The sequence below is a fragment of the Jaculus jaculus genome, chromosome 17 (genome assembly GCF_020740685.1).
Source record: "Jaculus jaculus isolate mJacJac1 chromosome 17, mJacJac1.mat.Y.cur, whole genome shotgun sequence".
NCBI lineage: Eukaryota > Metazoa > Chordata > Mammalia > Rodentia > Dipodidae > Jaculus > Jaculus jaculus.
In genome coordinates this window covers 17,721,005-17,738,020 of record NC_059118.1, presented here as the reverse complement: position 1 = coordinate 17,738,020, position 17,016 = coordinate 17,721,005, and the positions used below count along the sequence as shown (strand labels likewise).

At 42.8% G+C, this 17,016-nt stretch overlaps 1 protein-coding gene across 1 annotated transcript in view; it reads left to right on the top strand.

Annotated features, from left to right (window-relative positions):
* Rhoa (ras homolog family member A) overlaps positions 1–17,016 on the top strand; it is a 53,015-nt gene that overhangs the window by 31,224 nt on the left and 4,775 nt on the right. The window contains exons 3-4 of the mRNA XM_045136675.1: positions 3,357–3,514; positions 9,444–9,564. Of these exons, the coding sequence (XP_044992610.1) occupies positions 3,359–3,514; positions 9,444–9,564 (277 nt within the window). The 5' untranslated portion in view covers positions 3,357–3,358. The remainder of the gene's footprint in view (positions 1–3,356; positions 3,515–9,443; positions 9,565–17,016) is intronic.

The following is a 17,016-nucleotide window of genomic DNA, read 5'->3' as shown; positions in this document are numbered from 1 at the left end:
TGAGTACTGGGATTAAAGGTGTGCACCACCACACTCAACAGGTTGGGGATTTTTATGTTGACCAGGAAGGCAGTACTAAGAACTTGAACTAGAAGAATAGTGATTATGGGAATGCATAGAGGCAGTGGTAGAAATGGGACCCTTAATGGTAAAGAATTCTCAGAACCTGATGGTAGTCATGAAATACAGAACAAAGGAGCAAGAGAATCATTGACTCCACAGTTTCTGAGTGGGTCTACTATTTTAGGATTTTAATTTTATTTTTATCACTAAGAGGAACTGAAAAGATAGGACTAGGGATGGGATAATGTCTTAAAGATTAATTTTCGGACAAAGTTGAGGTATGACAGGAGTTAGAGAGCAGTGACTACTTCAGAGATAGAGGGTTTTCAGTCACATACACAAAGGTGATATGTGAACTGAAATCCCAGAGGTGGATTGTCTAATTTAAATAAAAAATTTTTGCTGAGCATGGTGGCACACACACCTTTAATCCAAGCACTCAGGAGGTAAAGGTAGGAGAACTGCTATGAGTTCGAAGACAGCCTGAAACTACATAGTGAATTCCAGGTCAGCTCAGGCTATATGTAGCAAGACCTTACCGCAAAAAAACAAAAGAAAGGGGCTAAAGAAATGGCTTAGCAGTTAAGGCACTTGCCTGCGAAGCCAAAGGACCCAGGTTCAGTTCCCCAGGAACCATGTAAGCCAGATGCACAAAATGGTGCGTACGTCTGAAGATCTTTTACAGTGGCTGAAGGCCTTGGCACACCCATTCTCTCTCTCTCTGCCAGTTTCTCTCTCTGTCAAATAAATAAAATAATTTTTTTTGTTTTATTTTTGTGCATCTAGCTAGCTAAAGCCATCTCTCCAGCCCATAAAATTAAATTTAAAAAAAGTTTAAAAAATAATAATTTTTTTCTTTTAAATTTTTTGAGATGGAGGGGTGTTATTGTAGCCACAGGCTGGCCTTGAACTCATAGCAATCCTGTCTCTGTGCCATGCGCTGCTACTTGTATGTAGAGGTCTGAAGGCAACCTCGGGGTGTTTGTCCTCGACAGGATCCCATTTGTTACTTTGTTTTGCTGGTTTACTTATGTGCATCTGTCTGTTGTAGCCTGTAAGCTTCTGATTCTTCTGGGTCAGCCTCCCATGGCCATAGGACTTTGGGATAACAAACAAGTGTGCCACTTTGTGTCCAGCTTTATATGATGCTAGGGAGTTGAACTCAGGTTGGTAGGATTACAAACCTTTAACTGCTGAGCTATCTCTCCCCTGTTCCTACAATATGGATTTTATGTTGTTTGTTTGTTTCTAGTTAGGGTTTCACACTAGCCCAAGCTGTACTCAAAACTCACAGTGATAATCTACCTGTCTCTCAAGTACTGGGATTCAAGGCATTCATCACCATGCCTGGCTTCATCATCATCATTTATTTGTCTTTTTTTTTTTTTTTTGGTTTTTCAAGGTTAGGATCTCACTCTAGCCCAGGCTGACCTGCAATTCACTATGGAGTCTTAGGGTGGCCCCTCGAACTCAAGGCAGTCCTCCTACCTCTGCCTCCCTAGTGCTGGGATTAAAGGCATGCACCATTTTCATTTTTAAAAATTTTTGTTTATTTAGTTGAGAGTCAGAGAGAGAGAATGGTGCATTTGACTTATGTGGGTACTGGGGAATCGAGCCTCGAACTGGGGTATCGAGCCTCAAACTGGGGTCCTTAAGCTTCACAGGTAAGCACTTAACCACCAAGAAGCCATCTCTTCACCGCCCCACCCCCCCTTTTTTTTCAAAATTTTATTAACAACTTCCATGATTATAAAAAAAATACCCCATGGTAATATCCTCCTTCCCCTCATTTTTCGCTTTGAAACTCCATTCTCTATCATGTCCCTTCCCCATCTCAATCAGTCTCTGTTATTTTGATGTCATGATTTTTTCTTCTTCTTATGATGGTCTTGTGTAGGTAGTGTCAGGCACTGTGAGATCATGGATATCTAGGCCATTTTCTGTCTGAGGGAAATATGTTGTAAGGAGTCCTACCCTTCCTTTGGCTCTTACATTCTTTTTGCCACCTTTCCGCGTTAGATCCTGAGCCTTGGAAGGTGTGATAAAGATATTACAGTACTTAGCACTCTGGTCACTTCTTTCCACCACTGTGATGCCTTCTGAGTCATCCCAAGGTCACTGCCATCTGAAAAGAGATGATTCTCTAGCAAAAGTGAGAATAGCATTAATATAAGTGTATGAACATTAAGAGAAGTGCTCCCTGGGCAGTTTGATGAGCATAGTATATACATTTAGCCAGACAGCAATAGACGTTACACCCCTACGGCTCATGACTACCAGTATTTTATGTTTTCAGTATCAGGGATGTATTCCCTCTCATGGAGCAGGCCTCCAGTCCAATTAGAGAGCAGTTGGTTTCCACCATGACAGATGTGCCATTATTGCACCCATTGGCTCATTTGGCCTTGCTGGCCAAATATAAGGCTCGCAGTGTCCACTGTTGAGTATCTTCACTGGTGATTTCTCTCTCTCCCATTGAACTGCATGCAGAATGGCTTCTTCCAGCTTTCTGTCAGCTGGTCTACATGGAGAAGATTATCAGCTCAGTTCCAGCAGGATTTCTCAGCCCAAGTATGTGGAGTCTTCAGCAATAGGGTTTTACCATCTATTCCTGGTGGGAAGCCAAGGGCCACGGCAATGGCTTATAATGTTTTGGAGGCATCAGGGACCTCCCTGACCATTAACTCACTGGAAGGTATCCCATCCCAGGCACTGAAAATTTTCTAGCAACAATATATAGCTCCTGAGTATTCTGTTGTTGTTGTTATTGGTTTTTGAGGTAGGGTCTCACTCTAGCCCTGGCTGACTTGGAATTCACTATAGATTTTTTTTTTTTAATTAAGTAGGAACTTTGTATGAACACATCATGTGTTGGTACCGTCCGTTTCCTCCTTCCTGCGCCCATTGCTGGTAGTCACTATGGGGTTATGGTTATGAATTGTGATAGCAGTAGTCAATCATTGTGGGGAGAGGGCAGTTCCTCTGGATAGTCCCTCCCACTCTTGCTCTCATAGTCATTTTGCCCCCTCTCCCACAAAATTCTCTGAGCCATGGTGGGGGAGTTTTTGAATCTATTTTAGTGTTCCTGATCTACAGGTAAGGCTGTTAATCTTAATCCTTAAATATTGCGTTTGGTGTATATAGCCTTTTGGTGCCAAGTAGAATACTATACAAGGTTTTGAATTTAATTATGCTCATAGAGGCTTCCTTGCCTCCTCCCCCGCCCCCAATCATCCCAAAAATGTGTGATAGCTAAAGGTACTAACCATAACACCTTTTGTTTTACGTTTAAGCAATGGCTGCCATCCGGAAGAAACTGGTGATTGTTGGTGATGGAGCCTGTGGAAAGACATGCTTACTCATAGTCTTCAGCAAGGACCAGTTCCCAGAGGTGTATGTGCCCACAGTGTTTGAGAACTATGTAGCAGATATTGAAGTGGATGGAAAGCAGGTGAGTACAATTTTCATAATTACTGGTGCCATTTTATATATCTCGTTATGCCATCTTAGAACACTGGGCCTTTTGGTCTCTCTTTGGTTTTTACAGGTAGGGTCTTGATCTTGTGTAGGCTGACCTGGAATTCTATATAGTCTCAGAAAGGCCTGAAACCCATGGCTATCCTCCTACCTCTGCCTACTGAATGCTGGGAGTAAAGGCAGGCACCACCACACCCAGCATTACTTCTACCTCTAAAGTGCTAGGATTAAAGATGTGCATCACCATGTGGGCCTTTTTTGTTTCTTCATTACACAATATAACAAATACTAGAAACAATAATCTCTTCTCATCCTGCCATCTTAGTTCAGTTGTGTTCTTGTTGGTTTCTGAAACAGGCTCCCATACCTCAGGCTGACCTTGAACATGTTGGTTCCATTTATTTATTTTTGGAACTTTGTGCGCACACACAGAGGGTCTCTTTGTCTCCGTGCATTGTGTGTTGGCTTTCAATTCCTAACACTTTGAACTCCATCTGTTTGTTGTTTGGTGTTTTCCAGACAGGGTATATCACTCTAGCCCAGTTTGACCAACTCACTCTAGGCTGCCCTTTAGCTCATGGCAAACCACCTCTTTCAGGGCAGCAGTCAGTGTGTTGTACCTAATAGATGCATTCAACAGCAGGCATAAATCCCCTAGTCCTCATGGCCACCCCCACCATAGGCTTTTGACTAGGTTTTCAGTACCAGGCATGTCTTCCCTCCTATGGAGCTGACCTCTAGTCCAATGAGAGAGCAATTGGTTTCCCCCATAACAGCAATGCCACTATTACACCACTTGTTACATTTGGCCAGGTTGGCCAATCTTAAGGCTTGCAGGATCCACTGTTGTTTAACACCATTAATGATTTCTCTCTCCTAAAGGACTGCATGCTTCCGGCTTGCCTTTTTTTTTTTTTTTTTTTCCCCTCGGCTTGCTTCTCCCCATCCAACCCCCATTTTACTTACTTATTTTTTTGGTTTTTTGAGATAGGGTCTCACTATAGCTCAGCTTGACCTAGAATTCACTATGTAGTCTCAGGGTGGCCTAGAACTCATGGCAATCCTCCTACTTTTGCCTCCCTAGTGCTGGGATTAAAGGCATGCACCACCACATCTGGCTAGTTTTTTTGTTTTTTGTTTTTTTTTTTTAAGTAGTACTTCTGTTTATTTGAGAGTGAGAAAGGCAGAGAATAGGTAAGTCAGCGCCTCTAGCTAGTGCAGATGAACTCCAGATACATTCAATATCTTGTGCATCTGATTTTACATGGGTACTGAGAAATGAAACCTGGGTCCTTTGGCTTTGCCAGCAAGTGCCTTAAAACTGCTAAGCCATTTCTCCAGCCCCCATGCCAGTTTGTTCATTTTTAAGTGTTATTATTCAGATTTTGTCCCCATTAATATGTATCTACCTGTGGGAATCCTTAGAATATTTGCTTTATTCCAAGTTTTTGTATTTTTTTTTAATTTTACTTTTAGAGAGAGACAGAATTGGCACACCAGGGCTTCATCCAATGCAACTAAACTCCAGACACTTGTGCCACCTGGTGGGCATATGCGACCTTGTGCTTGTCTCACTTTTGTGCATTTGATTTACGTGGGATTTGGAGTCGAGCATGGGTCCTTAACTGCTAAGCCATCTCTCTAGCCCTCAAATGAACTTTTTGTGTGAATGGCCTTTTATTTTAATCCTGTCAATGTATTACATCAAGTGGTCAAGGGTGTGAGATTACTGGTTCAAGAGGTTGGTATTGGTTTTTCAAGATAGGGTTTCAGTTTTGGCCAGGGTGGCCTCAAACTCATGGTGATCCTCCTACCTCTCCCTCCCACATACTGGGATTAAAGGCATGCTACCATGTCTGAAAAGAAAGAAGGGATGGAGGAATGGGAAGGAAAGGAAGGAAGAAAGACAATATCTGTCCTGATATGGTTTGTACCCAGTTGCCAAGTCTATTGCTATCCACCTCAAAAGGTTCTGTTTAAATTAAACAGTGTGCTACTTTTTTGTTGTTTATTTTTATGTATTTATTTTTTATTTATTATTTATTTTGGTTGTTTGAGGTAGGGTCTCACTCTAGCCCAGGCTGACCTGGAATTCACTATGTAGTCTCAGGGTGGCCTTGAACTCACAGCGATCCTCCTACCTCTGCCTTCCAAGTACTGGGATTAAAGGCGTGCGCCACCACGCCTGGCTTATGTATTTATTTGATAGTGACAGACAGAGAGAAAGAGGCAGAGAGAGAGAGAGAATGGGCGCGCCAGGGCCTCCAGCCACTGCAAACAAACTCCAGACGTGTGTGCAGCCTTGTGCATCTGACTAACATGGGTCCTGGGGAATTGAGCCTCGAACTGGGGTCCTTAGGCTTCACAGGCAAGTGCTTAACCGCTAAGCCATCTCTCCAGCCACAGCGTGCTACTCTTACTCCAATTTTCTGTCATTCATAGCTTCCTGTTGCTATTCTAAAAACCTTATGGCAAGAGTAGGATAAAGGTCTTGTGAAAATTTTTCTATACCCTTTTGTCCAGTGCCTTATCTGACCCCCTGTACCTCTGTACTTTTTCCAGTTCTAAATGGGTTAGTTGGGTAAGAACAAAAGTAAAATGGGCAAGGCTTGGTGACACACACCTTTAATCATAGCACTCAGGAGTTAGAGGTAGGAGGATCACTGTATAAGTGTTTGTACTGTGCCTCATAGGAATATTGATGTCAGGAGGCTTCATGCAGACATAACCCATCTGTGACAAACTAGATGAGATATTTGGTGCTGCTGTCACATAACAACCCTCTTGTGGGGCTGGAGAGATGGCTTAGTGGTTCAGCACTTGCCTGTGAAGCCTAAGGACCCTGGTTCAAGGCTCAATTCCCCAGAACCCACGTTAGCCAGATGCACAAGGTGGCACATGAATCTGGAGTTTGTTTACAGTGGCTGGAGGCCCTGGTGCATCCATTCTGTATCTGCCTTTTCCCTGTCACTCTCAAATAAATTTAAAAAATAAGAGGTAAAAAAAAAAAAAAAAACCTCTTGTGTAAGGTTTCTATACTCTGTATACCTCCACATAGATTCACTGACTTTAGGGGAAGTAAGGTTAGATATTTTTATAGCTGATTTCTTAAAAGCTTTATGAACACATATTGATAATTTTGTTCTGGCATTCCCTCCTTAGATACTGTCAGTTGTTCATTTCCTTTTTAAAAATATATTTTATTTTTTTATTTGAGATAGAGAAAGAGGGAGGGGGAGGGAGGGAATGGGGCATGCTAAGCCCTCTCTCCATCCCAGTTGTTTCATTTCTAAGTAAGCATTTTGGGCTGGAGAAATGGCTTTAGCAGTTAAGGCACTTGCCTGCGAAGCCTAAGGAACCAGGCTCAATCCCCTAGTACCCACGTAATCCAGATGCACAAGGTAGTGCATATGTCTATAGAGTTTGTTTGCAGTAGCTAAAAATCCTGGTGTGCCCATTCTCTATCTGCCCCCCCCCCAAAAAAAAAAAAAAGAAAAGAAAAGAAAAGAAGAAAGCCGGGCTTGGTGGCACATGCCTTTAATCCCAGCACTCGGGAGGCAGAGGTAGGAGAATCGCCATGAGTTCAAGGCCACCCTGAGACTACATAGTGAATTCCAGGTCAGTCTGAACTACAGTGAGACCCTACCCCGGGGGGGGGGGGGTGGAGAAAAGGAAGAAAAAGAAAATAAGAGCTAGAGAGATGGCTTAGCAGTTAAGGTACCTGCCTCTGAAGCCTAAGGACTCATGTTGGACTCTCCAGATCCCATATAAGGCAGATGCACAAAAGTGAGGCAAGTGCAAGGTTGCATATGCCCATTAGGTAGCACAAGCATGTGGAGTTTGATTGTACTGGCTGAGGCCCTGGGTGCAGCAATTGTCTCTTGCGCATGCACTCCCTCTCTAAAATTAAAACAAAAAAAATGCAAAAGAAATTAAAAACATATTTAAAAAACAAGTAGGCACATTACTATTTTCTCAAACCCTTAATTATTTGTTTGTTTATTTAAGAGTTGGGGGAGAATGAATATATCAGGCCCTCCTGCTGATACAAACTCCACATGCATGCCTCACTTTGCGTCTGGTTTTTCATGTGTACTGGGGAATTGAACCTGGACTGTCAGGTTTTATTGTACTCAAGTGCCTTTAACCACCAAGCTACCTATCCAGCCCTGCTGCATTTAACTATCATTTGGAAAGTTCTTTACATAATTTTTGGGGCCATCAGTATGTCTTGTTTGAATTGTAGTATTATGTGTCTGAGTATTTTGGGTCATTTAGGATCTTTTTCTGTGTGTGTGTGTGTGTGTGTGTGTGTGTGTGTGTGTGCGCGCGCGCGCGCGCTTTGTGAAGAGAATGGATTGACATGCCAGGGCCTATAGCCATTGCAATTGAACTCCAGATGTGTGTACCATCTTTTGCACATGTACAACCTTCTGTGCTTGTGTCATCTTGCGTATCTGGCTTATGTGGGACCTGGAGAGTCAAAAACAAGTCCTTAAGCTTCACAGGCAACTGCCTTAACAACTAAGTCATTGCCCCAGTCCTCAATTAGGATCTTATCCATAGGAAATCTAAGAACCAGGCTGGGATATAGTTCAATTGGTAGAGTGCATACAGAAAGCCCTAGATTTGATTCTTGACAACTCATAAAACTGAACCTGGTGTTGCATGCCTACCATCCTAGTAATAGTGAGGTAGAGGCACAGGATCAGGAGTTCATACCAGCTTGAGGGAAAGGAAAGGAGGGGAGAGAAAACGAAGCCTGATTATTTTGCTGCTGGACCTTACTAATGTACTTGGTAGAATGTTAAAGTTTGACCTCCCTTCTTGTGTATCCATTTTCTTTTTCTAACAAGATGTTATCTTTATAAGGTATTTTGCTATTTTATAAGGTATTGCTATTTTGAGCTGGCTGTGGTGGCATATGCACTAGGAGACAAAGGTAGGGAGATCACTGGGAGTTCCAAGCCAGCCTGAACTATATTTGACACTTTCAGAAATCTTTGCACAATCTTAAACATACCTTCTACATTTATAGCTTATTCTCATAAAAATGAAATCTTGAATAGCCGGGCGTGGTGGCGCACACCTTTAATCCCAGCACTTGGGAGGCAGAGGTAGGAGGATCGCTATGAGTTGGAGGCCACCCTGAGACTACATAGTGAATTCCAGGTTATCCTGGACTAGAGTGAGACCCTACCTAAAAAAAGAAGAAGAAGAAGAAATGAAATCTTGAGGGCTAGAGAGATGGCTTAGTGGTTTAAGTGCTTGCCTGTGAAGCCTCAGGACCCCGGTTCAAGGCTTGATTCCCCAGGACCCATGTTAGCCAGGTGCACAAGGGGCGCACATGCATCTGGAGTTTGTTTGCAGTGGCTGGGGGCCCTGGTGCGCCCACTCTCCTCTCTCTGTGCCTCTTTTTCCTCTGTGTCTGTTGCTCTCAAATAAATAAAAATAAACAAAAATTTTTTTTAAATGAAATTTTGTTTTTTACTATTTGGGACAGTGCTTTTCTGTATATGTGGTGTTTTTATGTTGTTGTTTCTGTATGTAGTCCAAGATGATGTGGAATGAACTAGGTAGTCTCAGGGTGGCTTTGAACATGATTAAGGGCTGGAGGGATGGTTTAAGCAGTTAAAGTGCTTGCCTGAAAAACCAAAGGATCCAGGTTCAGTTCCCCAGGACCCACGTTAGCCAGATGTACAAGGGAGCTCACGTGTTTGGAGTTCATCCCCAGTGGGTGGAGACATGCCCATTCTCTCCCCTCCCCCCACCCCCATGTTCTTTCTCTGTCAAGTAAGTAAATAAAATCTTTAAAATGATTAATAGGACACCATGGCATTTCTGCACATGAAAAAGGATTAATAGGATTAGCATTTTATTTATGGTGGTTTTTCTTATCACAGGTAGAGTTGGCTTTATGGGACACAGCTGGACAGGAAGATTATGATCGCCTGAGGCCCCTCTCCTATCCAGACACTGATGTTATATTGATGTGTTTCTCCATCGACAGCCCTGATAGTTTAGGTGAGTAATACTGAACATTGGTTGTTTATGGCTGCTTATTTACGTGGTGGACATCTAATTTCTCAACTTTGAGTAACTGCAAAACAGAATTCTAAAGCCTAATGGTTGGAAAAGCGTCAACCTGTGGGACCAATTTTAACCTAGGTTTTTCATAGCTATTGTGTTTTATTTCTGTATTTTCTATTTTTCCAAAAATATTTTTATCTTTTTATATTTATTTCATGGATAAAGAAGGGGAGAAAATGGATAGGCGCGCCAGGGCCTCCAGCCACTGTAAAGAACTCCAGATGCATGTGCGTGCCCTCTTGTGCATCTGGTTAACATGGGTCCTGGGGAATTGAACCTGGGTCCTTTCACTTTGCAGGTAAATGCCCTAGTGTCTAAGCCATCCCACCAGCCCTTTATTTTGTTTTTTAATTTTTATTTATTTGAGAGAGCAAAGGAGGCAGATAGAGAGTGCCAGGGCTTCTAGCCACAGCATATAAACTCCAGATGCATGCATCACCTTGTGCATCTGGCTTATGTGGGTACTGGGGAATCGAACCTGAGTCCTTTGACTTTGCAGGCAAGTGACTTAATCATTAAGCCATCTTCTGGCCTCATTTTCTATAATTTTTTAGAAAGCATTCATCTTTTTGTTTATTTATTTGAGAGAGAGAAAGAGGCAAAGAGAGGCAGAGAGAATGGGCACACCAGGGCCTCCAGCCGCTGCAAACAAACTCCAGATGCATGTGCCCCGTTGTGCATCTGACTTACATGGGTTTTGGAGAGTTGAATCATGATCCTCTGGCTTTGCAGGCAAGTGCCTTAACTTTCCAGCCCTCATTTTCTTTTCTTTCTTTCCTTTTTTTTTTTTTTTCAATTGTTGTTGTTGTTTATTTATGAGAGCAGCCGACAGAAAAAGAGGCAGAGAGAGAGAATGGGCATGCCATGGCCTCCAGCCACTGCAAACGAACTCCAGACATGTGTGCCTCCCTTGTGCATCTGGCTAACGTGGGTCCTGGAGAATCGAGCTTCAAACCAGGGTCCTTAGGCTTCACAGGCAAGCACTTAACTGCTAAGCCATTTCTCCAGCCCCATTTTCTAATTTTTAAAATTAATGCACTACCGAGCTGTACCCTTTCTAACTCTACTATTATGGTTTATTAAATTTTTGTTTTGTTTTTTGAGGTAGGGTCTCATTCAAGCCCAGGCTGACCTGGAATTCACTATGGAATGTCAGACTGGGCTCAAACTCAAGGTGACTAAAGGTGTGTATCCCCACACCTACCTTCTAATTATGTATCTTAGACTAAGATATAAGGCAGGGTTTTTTTTTTTGTTTATTTTTTTATAATTTATTTTTTTATTGACAACTTCCATGATTGTAAACAATAACCCATACTAACTCCCTCCCCCACTGACTTTTCCCTTTGAAACTCTACTCTCCATCATATCCGTTCCTCCGCTCAGTCTTTTTTGTTGTTGTTTTGTTTTGTTTTGAGGTAGGGTCTCCCTCTAGCCCAGGCTGACCTGGATTTCACTATGGAGTCTCAGGGTGGCCTCAAACTCATGGCAGTACTCCTACCTCTGCCTCCCAAGTGCTGGGATTAAAGGCATGTGCCACCATGCCCGGCTTTCTCTCTTATTTTGATATCATGTTCTTTTCCTCCTATTATGATGGTCTTGTGTAGGTAGTGTCAGGTACTGTTAGGTCATAGATATCCAGGCCATTTTGTGTCTGGAGGAGCACGTTGTAAGGATTCTTACCCTTCCTTTGGCGCTTACATTCTTTCCACCACCTTTTCTGCAATGGACCGTAAACCTTGAAAGATGTGATAGAGATATTTGATGCCTTCTGAGTCATCCCAAGGTCACTGTAAGGCAGATTCTTTATTTCCCACATTTCTTTTTTTTTTTTTTTTTAACTTTTTGTTTATTTTTATTTGAGAGTGAAAGAAAGAGGAAGAGGCAGAGAGAGAGAATGGGTGCACCAGGGCTTCAAGCCACTGCAAACAAACTCCAGACTCGTGCGCCCCCTTGTGCATCTGGCTAAAGTAGGTCCTGGGGAATCGAGCCTTGACTTCACAGGCAAGCACTTAACTGCTAAGCCATCTCCAGCCCTCCCACATTTCTTTACATCTTTCTATTTAGCCAGTTGACTCCCAACATCTATAACCAATAGGCTGTTTCTCACTGGTTTTTTTTTTGTTTGTTTGTTTGTTTTTCAAGGTAGGGTTTCATTCTAGCCCAGGCTGACCTGGAATTCACTGTGTAATCTTAGGGTGATCTTGAACTCACAGCAGTCCTACTTTCCCTCTGCCTCCTAAAAGCTGGGATTAAAGGTGTGCACCACCTGGCCCAGCTCACTAGTATTTTGCTTTGTTTTGTTTTAAATGACAGAGAGAAAAAGAGAATTGGCATTCCAGGGCCTTTAGGCAGTACTGTCTAACTCCACACATATGCATCACTGGCATACATGGGTTCTGGGGAGTACAATCTGGTTGCAATCAAATTGTAGGGCTCACATGTAAGTGTCTTAACTGCTAAGCCAACTCTCCAGTCCTTGTTTTTATTTTTCTTTTACTTTCTTTCATTCATTCAGTTTTCTTCTTTTTTTTAGAGGCAAGCCCAACAGTCTGGCTTGTTTTTGTTCATGTGGGTTTTTTTTTTGCTGTGTGTTAAAGAGAGCACAAGAGACAGAGAGATGAGAGAATTGATGCACCAGGGTCTCTGGCCACTGCAATCAAATTCTAGGCACATGCATCATCTCGTGCAACTGGCTTGTGTGGGACCTGGAGAGTTGAACATGGGTCCTTAGGCTTTGCAGGCAAGCTCACTCTAGCGCCCCCCCCTTTTTTTGAGGAAGGGCTTCACTCTATCCTTGGTGATGTGGAATTCACTCTGTAGTCTCAGGGTGGCCTTTAATTCATGGCAATCCTCCTTCCTCTGCCTCCTGAGCGCTGGGATTAAAGGCATGCCACCACTATGCCAGGCTTAAATATTTTTGTTTTCACTTTTTTTTTTTTTCGCCCTATATATTCATTTGAGAGAGAGAGAGAATGGGCCTACCAAGGTCTATCTATAGCCATTGCAAGCAAACTCCAGACGAATGTGCCACCTTGTTCATCTGGCTTACATGGACACAGGGGAATCAAACTTAGGTCCTTAGGTGTCACAGGCAAGTGCCTTAATAGCTAATCCATGTCCAGTTCTCACTAGCGTGTGTTTTTTCTGTTTGTTTTAATTTTTGTTTATTTGAGAGTGACAGATAGAGAAAGAGGCAGAGAGAGAATAGTCACATCAGGGCCTCCAGCCACTGCAAACGAACTCCACACGCATGCGCCACCTTGTGCATCTGGCTTACATGGGTCCTGGAGAGATCAAGCCTCAAACTAGGATCCTTAGGCTTCTCAAGCAAGTGCTTAACCACTAAGCCATCTCTCCAGCCCTCTCACTAGTATTTTTGCTAATGTGTGTAGGTGTGTGCACTTGTATATGTCCATTTGATGCCTTGCTTGATTGCCTGTGCTGGCTCAGATTGACCATGTGGCCAGCTCCATTGCACTTCTACCTGTTCCTATTTGAGCCAGGTAGGGGTTTTTTTTGTTTGTTTGTTTGTTTGTTTTTTTCAAGGTAAGATCTCACTCTAGCCCAGGCTTACCTGGAATTCACTCTACTTCCAGGCTGGCTTTGACCTCACAGAGATCCTTCTGCCTGTCTGCCTCCCAAGTGGTGAGATTAAAGGCTTGTGCTGTCACTTCTGGCTTTGAGCCAATATTTTACTGATCTTGGAGGTTGCCATTTTCCATTATCTCTGGTGATCCTGGGGTCTCTATTTTCTGCTTCCGTATGGGATTCCACACCCAGCTGTTTATGTGGATCTTGGTTACTGAACTCAAGCAGTCTCTCGGGCCCTCATGCTTGCAAACCTCCTCCCCTCCAAAAAGAGATTCTATTTAATTGTAAGCAGAAAGAGAATAAGAATGAATATGAGAATGGGTATGATAGGAACACTGGAAACTGCAACCAGATAGAGACACCACTTTGTGTATGTGGCTTTTATGTGGTACTGGGGAATTGAACCCCAGCTGTTGGGCTTTGCTAGCAAGCACCTTTAACCACAGTGCCATTTCGTTAGCCCTTTTTTGGTTTTTTGAAGCAGAATCTAACTCTGTCCAAGGTTAACCTGACTTTGTAGCTGAAACTGGCTTCAAACTCATAGCAGTTGGGCACTCAGAAGGCAAATAGGATTTGGTTTTTGATTGCTGTGAGTTCAAGGCCACCCTGAGACCACTTAGTGATTTCCAGATCAGCCTGGGCTACAGTGAGATCCTACCTCAAAGGGAAAAAAAGAAAAACTTTCAACAATTCTACTTCAGTTCTAGTGCTGAGATTATAGACATGAGGCCACCCTTCCCAACTTGTTTTTGCTTTTTATTCTGTTTTGGTTTTGGGTTTTTGAGGTAAGGTTTCATTCTAGCCCAAGCTGACCTGGAATTCACTATGTAGTCTTTGGGTGGCTTCAGATTGACAATGATCCACCTACCTCTGCCTCCCCAGTGTTAGGATATTGGGCATGTTCCACTACACTCGACTTTTAATTTATTTGTTTATTGGTTTTTCAAGGTAGGGTCTCACTGTAGTCCAGGCTGACCAGGAATTCACTATGTAGTTTATGAGAGAGAGAGAACAAATTGGCATGCCAGGGCTTCTAGCCAATGCAGTTAAGTCCAGACAGGTGTGCCTACCTTGTGTCTGCCTATAAGCCCATATAATGGGTTCTGGGGAGCACAGATGGGTTCATAGGCTTCACAGGCAAGTGCCTTAATCCCTAAGCCATCTCTCCAACCTTTTAAAAAATATATTATTTATTTATTTATTTATTTATTTATTTATTTATTTATTTATTTATTTATTTATTTGAGAAATAGAGGGAGAGGATGGGTGCACCAGGGCCTCCAGCCGCTACAAACGGACTCCAGATGCATGTGTCCCCTTGTGCGTCTGAAGAATCGAACCAGGCTCCTTTGGCTTTGCAGGCAAACACCTTAACTGCTAAGCCATTTCTCCAGCCTTGTTTTGCTTTTTTTTTTTTTTTTTTTAAATTTGGCTTTTCAAGGTAGGGTGTCATCTCGCCCAGGCTGACCTGGAATTCACTATGGAGTCTCAGGGTGGCCTCGAACTCACGGCAATCCTCCTACCTCTGCCTCCCAAGTGCTGGGATTAAAGGCGTACGCCACCATGCCCGGCTGTTTTTGCTTTTTAAAAGGTCTCCTTATGATACCCTGACTAGTCTTCATTTTGGTTTTTTCAAGGTACAGAGCTCTAACATAGGTTTACCTGGAATTTATTATTTAATCTCAGGGTGGCCTCGAACTCACAGTGATCCTCTTACCTCTGCCTCCCAAGTGCAGTTAAAGCATGCACCAAGGGCTGGAAAGATGGCTTAGCAGTTAAGGTGTTTGCCTGTGAAGCCAAAGGACCCAGGTTTGATTCCCCAGGACCCACCTTAGCCAGATGCACAAGGGGGCGCACGCATCTGGAGTTAATAAAAATATTTTTTAAAAAGGCATGCACCAGTACAGTTGGCATTATTCTTTATATGTAGCCTGGGCATCCTTTAACCTTATGGTGCTGCCCCTGCTTCAGCCTCTTACATTGCCGAGATAACAGGTGTGTGACTATCACATTATTATTATTATTATTATTATTATTTTATATATTTTTTTCTTTCTTTGGTTTCATTGTGGTATAAGGTCTCACTGTACCCCAGACTGACCTGAAACTCACTTTACAGTCCCCAGCTGGTCTGGAATTCACAACGACCCTCTTACCTCTGCTTCCTGAGTGCTGGGATTAAAGATATGTGCCACCATACCCAGCTAAAAAACATTTTTTAAATTTATTTACTTGAGAGAGATGAGAAATGGGTTCAACAAGGCCTATTGCCACTACAAATGAATTCCAAACACATACATGACTTTGTGCATCTGGCTGTACTTTGGAGTACTGAACCCAGGCTATCAGCTTTACCAAGCATGCTGAGCCATCTCTCCAGCCTCTGAATCACAATTTTTTTGTAGGTGTAGGGATGTTTGTTGCTTGCTTTTTTATTTATTTATTTAAATTCCAGTTCAGCCAGGGCTAGAGCCAGACCCTACCCCCAAATAAATAAATAAGTTAATTAATTAAAAAAATAATAGTAACATTTATAGAGGTAAGCCATAGTAGTATGTTATATTAGAAACTGACAAGTAGGGCTGGTGAGTTGGCTCAGCAGCTAAAAGCACCTGCTTTCAAAACCTCTCACCTTGGATTTGATTCACAAGTGCCTGTATAAAGCTGATGCACTCATCAAGAGACCCTGGCATACCTGTATGGTCAGTGTGAACCGTAGAGCAAGGAAGAGCTTGCCTCCAAATAAAGGGGCTAGAGAGATACCTCAACAGTTTGCTTGCAAAGCCTAATGACCTAGGCTCTATTCTCCAGTATACACGTAATAACAGGTGCTCAGAGTGGTGCATGCATTTAGAGTTTGCAGTAGCAAAAAAATTCAGGGGCCTGGAGAGATGGCTTAATAAATAAGGTGTGCTTGCCTACAAAGCCGAAGGACCCAGGTTTGATTTCCACAGGACCCCCATAAAGCCAAATGTACAAAGTGGTGCATGCATCTGGAGCTTGTTTGCAGTGGCTAGAGGCCCTGTCTATCTGCCCCTTTCTCTCTCTCTCTCTCACAAGTAATTAAAAAATCAGGTGTTGTAGCTCACAACAGTGATCCCAGCTCTTGAAAGATCTCGAGTGAGAGCCGGGCATGGTGGCACACACCTTTAATCCCAGCCCTCAGGAGGCAGAGGTAGGAGGATCACCATTATACATACTGAGTTCCAGGTTAGCCTGGACTAGAGTAACACCCTGTGTTTAAAAAAAAATAATCTCAAATCAGCAGTTCAAGGTTTCCTCACCTTCACAGTGAGTTTGAGACCAGCCTCAACTATGTGAGACCTTGTTCTCCCCGCCCTTCCCTTCTCACTCCTGCCGGAAAAAGGAGTAAGAGCTTTGGGAGTGTTTATTTTTTATTTTTGTTTTTATTTACTTACTTATATTTATATTTTTATTATATATATGTGTGTACATATATTTTTTTCTTTTTCTTTTTTTTTTTTGCGAGAGAGACAAGACGCACACACTAGGGGAAGGCCAAAGCTTCCTGCTGCTATACAGAAGAGGTGCTCCTAGGCCAGCCGGCTTTGCAAGCAAGCACTTTTACTTGCCTAACCATCTCCCAGCCCTGTGTGTATGTTTCCAGCTGGCCATGTCCACCCTGTATAACTTGAGTATGAACTTGAATATATGATTCTCCTGTCTTCACCTCCCCAAAGCTGTTTGGTTTTCCATTCAGATGTACTTGACCTTTTCTCATGTTCGGGACCAGGGCATCACTCTTTTTGGGAACCTTTTTTTAGAATAATT